Here is a 9,434-nt window from a genome sequence, read left to right as displayed (position 1 = left end):
AAAAAAAAAAAAAAAAAAAAAAAAAAAAAAAAAAAAAAAAAAAGAAAGAAAGAAAAAGCAACGGGTGCTGATAAAGGTGTGAAAAAAAATTATTTTGGGCCACAACCACGCCCAAAATATGCATAATATTTAGAAAAAAACAAAGATCATAAACTATAAAATACTGTATTCTCATGGGTCTCTGATGTATTTTTTTCACTTCTCAGCAGTCTGAAATTGGGAGGTATCTTAGAATTGATGTAGAAGGAACATGGCAAGCGAATGCACGCACCTCTCCTAACACAGGTGCCAGGATGTAGGGCACGAAAACGCAATGAGAACTGCCAGCTGTGGAGGCTTCATGGGCAGTGTGGGCTGATGCTGGGTCTGCGTGTGTGAATCTGCTCTACCAACACCATAAGCCCCGCAGACCCTGCGCCAAGCCCCGTGCCTTACCCTGGAACCTCCGTGCCGATCCCTTGATTCAGGAGTGTTTTGTCCTCTGCTTGCTGGACACCAGACTCAAAGGGCTTTGCTGTCATGATGACACTTGAACGGTTGGAGCCCGGGATGGGCAGCAGGGCTGGGAATGTAACAGAGCGGCCCCGAGTGTCGTTGGCAACCTTGACAGTGTCAAACACCCTCTTCTGCTGGGCCCTGTCAGGAAGGGAAGGAAGCATTCATTCATGTCACCGCCACCCACTAGCGTGCTTCATGAGGGCTGTGCATGTAGACATTACCAGAAATAAAGCCAACCGAACGCTCTCAAGTTTGGGGGGTGAGAACATCAAGTTCCGGACAGGAGGACTCCCTCAGGAGAGGACGGCCTGCACCGTGGGCAGGTTCACGCCTGACTGGCATCCATCCCTTTGCACTGTGGCGTCTTCCCCTAGGACCTCACGCTGCCTGCAACCCTTCCACACACTGCACTCCCCGCCGGCCACTGCTTTTGAATTTCTACTCCAGGGCACAGCATCAGCCCTTGTGCCCTGTACTTACTTTTGTTTAAACACAGATTCCTCATCCAAACTCAGCTTTTTACGCATGGTCCCTTCAATCTCAGCTGCCAACGATTCCTAGGAAAAGAAGTTCAAGATTTGCAACAGGATTACTCCCCTTAACTGAGCTCAGAGTCTGTACAGCCTTATATTTTTATGTTATAAGAAAGGGAAGTACATGAAGATGAGGACTAAAATTCCAAAGGGCATGTGAGACTGGAAATAAAGACTGTTAACAAGAACCAACTATGTTTTCAGGAAGCATTTTTCTGATATGGCAATGGACAAGGCCAGTAGCTGGAGAGACCACAGGATGTACGTGGACACAGGAACAGAGAAGGTCCAGCAGGCCAGTCCGAGGCGATTCTGCAAACCGTTTTCTTCTTGCTTTGTTGTAATTTCGATGTTAATGCTAATGTACATATACGGTTTTGACCATCTGGTCAGAGATGAGCCCTCCAGCGGGTGGATGTCCTGTTCAGTGGGGCTGAGCTGAGGAAGCCTGGGCCTGAAGGGACCGCTTTGAACCTGATTTTACACCCACAGATTCACAGATGGAAAGACAGATCCACGGAGGAACATGCAGGAAACACATGTGTCTCCTGACGACCATCTGAAAGAGTCCAGAGCCACAGTACTTTAGTGGCCACTGGTTTATCTGGGATTCAGGTCTTGGGCTCCCAATGTCATTTCTCAAGGTCACCAGAGCTCCTTGGAGAAATGGCTGATTCCTGGGCTGGGACAAAAAGTACAAAATTTGCACAAAAAAGATCCTTATCTGCAACAACTTGAGTATCAAAATAAATAATAAAAGTGACTCATAACCCACCAAGTAAAACAGAAACCCTTGCATTACACTGACTAAACAAAGACATGTCAGAAAAGCGCTAGGAAAAGTCCATTAGTAAATAATGAAAAGTAAAAAAAAAAAAAAAAAGATGGAATTAGAAAACTACTACGTGGTAGCTGTAATGATTAGCTTTCATTGTTAACTTGGCACAGCCTACTATCACCTGGGAGAACAGTCTCACAGAGTAAGTCTCTACAGTGGGTTGGCTTGTGGGCATGGGTGTGTGTGCGCTGTCCTATTTAAGCTAACTGAAGAAGTCCCAGGCCACTGTGGGCAGCGCCATTCTCAAGGCAGGGGTTTTTGAACTCTGTCAGAGTGGAGAAGCTGAGCTGAGCTAGCAAGAGACTGTGCACCCTTCGTCTTCTCTGCTCTCGACTGTGGGCGTGATGTGGGCAGGTGACTTCCATTCCTGCTGCCTTGCCTTTCCATAACAGACTCAAAAACCTAGAATTATGAGATAAAAGAAACTCTTTCTCCCCCAAGTTGCTTTTTGTCAGAGAATTCTATCACAGCAATGAAAATGAAACTAGAACAGCAGTCTTTGTAGAAATTACCAAAGAACCCCAGGTGGAGCTAAAACCCCAGGTGAAAGTTTGAAGAAGACCATTGAACACTTGGTTAAAGTAGTATCTCCTAACTTTAATTCACGTACAGTAAATTAGTGCTAATTAGTTAGCACATGATTAGCATTAACTTTCAAGTGTAACAAAGTGGCAGATAACACTTTAACCAAAACTTCTTAGTTAACATTGATAACAGGATGAATGTACCTCCTGAAATAGCACAGCATTATTTCACACTGAAATAACTACACACAAAGCTATCCTGTTTTTTTAATCTGTGCCCCCACCCCGTGTGTGTGTGTGTGTGTGTGTGTGAGTTGGTTCTCTCCTTCTACTTTTACACGAGTTCTAGGGTTCAAACCCAAGTCTCTAGGCTAGTGTGGCAAAGGTTTTTACCCACTGAGCCATCTTGTCAGTCCCCAAACATGCCCTTCAAAGGACAAATCTAGAGCTGGGTGCAGTGGCCTGCACACGGAGTCTCAAGCGATGAGGACGCCGAGGCGAGAGGCCCACTTGCACCTAGGAGGTTGAAGCTAGCCCGGGTAATGCAGAGACCCTCTCAAAATGAATGGATGAGTCCATAAGTGAGGGAATAAACACAAACCATAGTTTACAAGTAACCGAGTAAGAGGCACTGTTGGGAGAACTGGGGAAGTGGAGTGGGCTCTGTATATCGAGTCAACCGCTGATGACAGATGGCTGTAGTGCCATTGTTCAGGCACGTCCTTGTCTTTACTAAACATTGTCCTGTCTTTAGTAAGCACTAAGGGGTAATAGGGACCTCAGCAACTTGCTATAAACTAGTTCAGGAAAAAAAAAAACAAAAAACAAAACAAAAAAAAATACAAAACACCAATCAAGAAAACACTGAGAGAAAATAGCAAATATTATGTTAAAAACTAAGGAATCTATGTGAAGAATACTTAGACATTCTTTGTACTACTTTTTGGAATTTTATTCTTAAGTTTCAAATTATTTCAAAATTAAAAAGCAAAATGTTGAGGATGTAAGCTGTACAGTACTTGCCTAGCATGCATAGGTCCTGAGTTCAATTCCCTGCACTGGCAAATAAATGTTAAAAAAAACCAAGCCAAACAATATGGTTCCACGGGTAAAGGTGCAAGCTGCCACAACTGATGACCTGAGTTCAATCCATAGGGCCCACTTAGTGGAAGCAAAGGCCTGACCCTAGAAAGCTGTTCTTTGATTTCCATCAAGTATGAAAGAAAAGTAGGGAGACAAGAAAAAGATAATCACTGGCTGGGCACAGTGGCACATGCCTGTAATCCCAGCACTCAGGAGGCAGAGGCGGGTAGATCTCTGTGAGTTCAAGGCCAGCCTGGTCTACAAATAAGTCCAGGACAGCCAAGGCTATACAGAGGAACCCTGTCTCAAAAAACAAAACAAAACAAAACAAAACAAAACAAAACAAATAATTACTGAAGAGAAGCCTAAGAAATGGGGTCATGAGAAAGAATGACCAGAAAAGGAAAGAAAGAAAGAAATATTAACACACACACACACACACACACACACACACACACACACACACACACACGAGTCTGGCCAGTTTGTGCTACACAGCAAGTTGGAGGTCAGCCTGCACTAAACAGTACAGTCTCAAAAGCAGTCTTGCACGTAGTCTCTGTAACAAACAGGTGTTAGAATAGCTCTTTGAAGCAATGTGGTAAATAAACTCAATGTCTCATAAACTCAACTTTTAGCTGAGGTCTACCATTTCCCAAATACTACTTATTAGTTAAAGAAGAATCAAGCTTCCTATAGAGATCTGCACTCTAAGTAAAGTTAAACCTATCAAGAAACTTAAGATTTACAGATAGAGGTTTAGAAGTTTAAAGTATGCCATAAGGTTGATGGGATCCCTGAAAATCACAGGGCAGAAAGAACCAACTCTGAAAGTTGTTCTAGAGCTTCTCTTGCTGTGATAAACCACGATGACCAAAAGCAACTTGGGGAGAAGATGGCTTATTTCACCTTAGATATTAGAAGCCCATCACCCAGGGAAGGCAGGGCAGGAAGTCACGGCAGGAAGCAGAAGCAGAAGCTGAGGCAGAGGCCATGTGGCTTGCCCCCCCTGCCTCCTCGTAGCACTCAGGACCACCAGCTCAGGGATGGCACCCCCAGAGTGACTGGGCCTCTCACATCCATCACCAATTAGGAAAATACCCCATAGGCTTGCCCACAGGCCTATCTCATGGAGACCTTTTCTCAGTCCAGAGTCTCTCTTCCCAAGTTACCCTAACCTGTGACAAGGTGACAAAATACTAGTTAGCACAAAAGTTGTCTTCTGGCAACTATGTACACATGACTCATGAACAGGCACATGTTTATGTACATACACTAAATAGAAAAAAAAAATCACAAAAAAAGTATATGGCCGGGGAGATGGCTCTGTGGGCAAAGGCTTCCAAGTCTGACGTCTATGTTTAATCCCACATCGTGTGGAAGGGAAGAACCAACTCTTGCAAGTTGTCTGACCTCCACACCTATGCTTTGGATCACAGACATCAAATGCATACAAGGCAAACAGATACAAAGATTAAAAATTATGGCTGAAATAAACGATATGTATTTAAGTATGGCTTAAATATGATGGGTCTAAGGTAGGATACCCTTGTCTGAGTGCTCTGTGGTACACAGATCAGAGCCAGTCTCCTCAGAGTTCACCTCAAATCCTGCAGCAAGTTTTAGAGTGTCAACTGTGAAAATAAAGATGAGTGCTAAGGAAGATGTAGATACGTAAGTTAAATCTTGGCGCAGTAATTGTGTCCCAGGAACAAGGGCAAAGCATGTTCTCTCTTTCCCAGATAGCTTATACATCACATGCTGTAAAACAGGATCTAATCTTCTTTTCTTCCCTCCTTCAAGAACATGGCATCTTTCATATTTCTTACCCCTGTGAAAATTCCGTAAGACTGGGAGAAGCAGAGATGAGCAGTAGGACCAGCTTTGCTACGAAGCTCTTTTATTTCTTCTTGGGACTCGTGTAACATTCCCAGGCACTCCATGTTTCTGTCCTGTAGCTCGTGAAGCTGACAGAGGAAAGTGGTAGACTTTGTTACCCTGACAACCCTGGCTAACCGAGAACCCCTAGGTAAGGAGTTTTGAGGGGGATTAATGTTACCCAGGGCCCAGCACACTGTGAAATTGTCACTTCAACAACACAGACTCTGACGCAAACTCAGTAAGAGCATCTTCCTGCTGAACCGCCAGGACCTGAGAGGTCTTGGGCAAGTGCCATAAAGACACAACTTCTCAAGCCTGAAATGCAGCACAGACAACCTAAACTGTCGATGCAGTGTCTGATGGCTCAGGCCCAAAACACCCATGGAGGAAGCGTGAGTGCGCTCTCCAGTCAGGTTTAGCATAATAGTATATTTTCTCATGAACATTGCCCTTTAGTCTTTCAGAAACAAGATCAAGAGTCTAGAAAGTGACTCATTTACTCTGGGGGTGTCCCATCAACCTAAAAAAGCCCCCCCCTCATGTTTGAGGACCTTTTATAGCAGTCTAGTAAAAGATAAATTTTAGGGCGTATTTTTCATCATTATTTATTACAATTTATTCACTTTGTATCCTGGCTGTAGTCCCCTCCCTCATCTCCTCCCAGTCCCACCCTCCCTCCCTCTTCTCCCCTTATGCCCCTCCCCTAGTTCACTGATAGGAGAGGTACTCCTCCTCTTCTATCTGACCCTAGCCTATCAGGTTTCATCAGGATTGTCTGGATCTTCTTTCTCTGTGGCCTAATAAGGGGGAGGTGAACAGGCACCTGAGTTCATGCCAGTGACTGTCCCTGCTCCCCTTACTAGGGTACCCCTGTGGAGACTGAGCTGCTATGGGCTACATCCGAGCAGCGGGTCTAGGTTCTCTCCTCAGAGTGTATTTTAACAGAAAGCCTTTCTCCGAGGGTAGCATGTGTTCCGTTCTTCAGGATCACAGGGGTCAGGGAGCTTACTTAAAATGTGAATTACCCTGCCTCCCATTTGAGAAACTTGGTAGAAGCCTCCCTCTTCTTTTCTTCGCCATGTGCTGCAAAGCCACCCTGAATGAGGAAGCCCTGGAAACTCACGGGACATGTGACCCCCGGCCACTGCTCTGTAAACACCAGAAGCACCACGCATTGGGAGGGGGTAGGGTATGTGTGTGTGTGCACTTATGTGCATGTGTATGTGTGAGGAAACATCATCCACTCGACTCTGAGAAAGCTGGTGTGAGATGTTCCTACTTAAAGAGGAAGCAGAGCTTCTGCCCACGTGTCAACTGTGCTGACTGTGGACACTAGCCAGTGAGCAGACACGAGGAAATGCAATCTGGGGATGTGGCCATCTTCAGTGTGGTGCGATGGAACTACAACAAAGCTCTGGGGGAGGGAAAGCTCCTTCAGCAGCCTGTCTTGCTTCAGCAGTAGGGCTGCAGATATTAAGTGTTAGGGGCCCTGTGTCCACACAGGGAGGTTCAGTAAATGCTAACAAATCCTCTTAAAGTACAGTGTGCATTTTCCCCAGCACTGGGGAACCATGGTAGGAGGGTTTCGAGTTTGAGGATAGCCTGTGCTTCACAGAGAGTTCCATGCTAGCCTTAGGCCATATAGAAAACTGTCTCAAAATTAAAAAGATAAAGGAGGAATGTACACACAGTTCTCACTTGATGAACTGAGTATAAACTCAGGATGGTACCTAGGAATTTATTTCAAATTTGCTACATAAAAATCATGCCTGTACATATGCAAAAAGCTGAAACTATTTAGAGGGGCAAAGAGGACTACGAATGGAGAGGAGTGAAGGGTACAGTGGTAACAGTCTTGACATGCACCTATACGGAAAAAAATTAAAGTTCTATATTCTTAAAGAAAGTCAAGGTTTTCTGTCTTACTCAGGAGGAAGGCTGTCATGAGTAGCTTTGGAAACAAGATTTTCAAATGCTTTATTTCTTAGGTCTCACTAACTTCACCTCAACTGTTTCTTGTTGCTGCATTTGCACTTAAAATCTGGCAGCTCTCTTAATTCTTACAAAGATGCACGGCACTCCCTATTCCCCTCCTGCAGGATGGAGAGAAAGGAAGCGCTCATTACCTCCATGGTCAGCTGTCGCTGGGCGTCTTTGGAGGCCTGCAGGTGCAGTCTCAGTTCTTCCTTCTCGATCACATGCTAACAACAGACAAGAGGGACACGTGAGGCACTCCCATGGGAAGTGGAACTACTTCTTCCCTGCAAAGACATAGCAGGCGTGTCTATCTGGGGCACAGTTTTCACCTAAGGCAGTGAGCCTATCAGAAGCCAAGTGAGAGTAATAATATAAGCAGAACACAAAATACACGTGTTCAAAATTCATCATTGACATCACACACTTCTCAGGAAAATCTGATGTACCTTCAAAGATAAATAGTTATTTGCGATGCCCTGGCAGAGGAGCAACACTGAGAGAACAGAGAGAACCACTTAGAGGGGCAGAGCCAGGTTTGCTGGGTGCGCAGCACTTGGAATGCAGCACTGCGCCAGGCCCGCTTAACCACCATGGGCGGAGTGAGCGAAGGAACCCACTTCTTTCAGTTTGTGCTGAAGATCCACAATCTGAGACAACAGGGAAGAGATCTCTTCTTGGTATCGAATCAGCTCATCACTCTTGCCCGACAGTTCCTCAGTCATTCTGGACATCTGAGCATTGGTTTCACCTGGGGAGCAAAGCAAACGTTTGGAGCCAGTGTAAAGGCAGAATTGGAATCTGACCCTCATTTGTAACATGCACTGAAGTTCTGTGAGTAAATATTTAACAGAGAAAAATACAGATGTCTCTACGATGAATCAACACTGGGAATTGGAGACAATGATGCTAACAAGAGATGACTTAAAAATGAAAACATGCTAAAGAGGTGATTTAAGCTTTTTCTTCATAAACAAAAAGATGTTTGTGTCAATCTTCATGAAAGGCTGAAAGGAGAGCTAGGTTAGTCATGTACTAGTGCCACTAAGAACACTTCCGGGGCATAAATAAAATTCCACCAGCAATGAAAATCAACCTTAGCAGGCCTAAAAAGGAAAAGCTTTCTAGAAGGGAACTGCCCCAATCCACAACAGGCTGTGACAAAGCTGCTGAGATGCTTCTGTAGGTCACAGGTGCTCAGGGGTACCCATCAAACCGAGTGAGGCCCTAGACTAATTCTTACATCCCAGCACACGTGTATACGTGAGTCAGAACCCTTAGAACTAATCTGGGGAATCTTTAGTTCATATAGCAAATCTCACATCCAGACACAAGCAGAAACGACTTTTCACTTTTTAAATTGCCATCTTCCCACTGTCAGAGGGTGGCAGCTAAGAATGGAAAGGAGAGGAGAGCTCCAGGGACAGTCAATTCTCTGCATAACGGAGAAGGTGGGAAATGAGGTAGAAGGGAGTTGGGAGCCCCTTCCGGATCTCCAATGCTCTGTTGATCTGGGTTTCCCAATTTGAGACCCACACTAAGATGAGCTGATGTGACACTTGTCTCTTTCAGCATTAAAGGGGATGTATATTTACAGAGCAATTCAACAATCTCTCTCCATGAATTAAAATTTTCTTTTAGCTCACATTCCTTGAAATCAAATCGCATCCCTTAATGACAGGGCTGGCACTGAATGCCCATGGTTAGGCTGTGTGCCAACCTTTAAGCTCTGGTTCTACCACTCAATAGCTCTCTGACTTCAGAGTGATGTATCCTCTCTCTGACTACAAAGTGAGAGCTTTGGTTCTCTTTTTCTCTAAGATTCTATGGCTTATCTATAGAAAGTCAGGTCTTTACTTAACGATGATGAGCAGATAAATATCTTTTTTTTAAAGATATTTATTTTTTATTGTTAGTTACATTTTATTAACTCTGTATCTCACTCCCTCATTCCCTCCCAAACCCTCCCTCCCCCATCTCTTCCCTGCCCCTTTCCAAGTCCACTGATTGGGGAGGACCTCCTCCCCTTTCATCTGACCCTGTTTTATTAGGTATCTTCAGGACTGGCTGCAAAGTCCTCCTCTGTGGCCTAGCAAGACTGCT

The 9,434-nt window shown here is 44.7% G+C and overlaps 1 protein-coding gene across 3 annotated transcripts in view; it reads right to left on the bottom strand.

Moving 5' to 3' along the window:
- The window catches only part of Trak2 (trafficking kinesin protein 2), a 61,587-nt gene that overhangs the window by 10,017 nt on the left and 42,136 nt on the right, over positions 1-9,434 (bottom strand). For all 3 annotated transcript variants that reach the window (XM_055617088.1, XM_055617087.1, XM_055617089.1), the window contains 5 exons: positions 7,952-8,082; positions 7,484-7,558; positions 5,306-5,443; positions 979-1,055; positions 436-636 (listed from right to left, as the gene is read on the bottom strand). In XM_055617088.1, coding sequence (XP_055473063.1) covers positions 436-636; positions 979-1,055; positions 5,306-5,443; positions 7,484-7,558; positions 7,952-8,082 — 622 coding nt within the window. The remainder of the gene's footprint in view (positions 1-435; positions 637-978; positions 1,056-5,305; positions 5,444-7,483; positions 7,559-7,951; positions 8,083-9,434) is intronic.

Source organism: Psammomys obesus, unplaced genomic scaffold (assembly GCF_907164565.1).
Source record: "Psammomys obesus unplaced genomic scaffold, mPsaObe1.curated_primary_1811, whole genome shotgun sequence".
Taxonomy (NCBI): Eukaryota; Metazoa; Chordata; class Mammalia; order Rodentia; family Muridae; genus Psammomys; species Psammomys obesus.
Note: the sequence above shows the minus strand (reverse complement) of the source record. Positions and strands in the feature narration are given on the sequence as shown.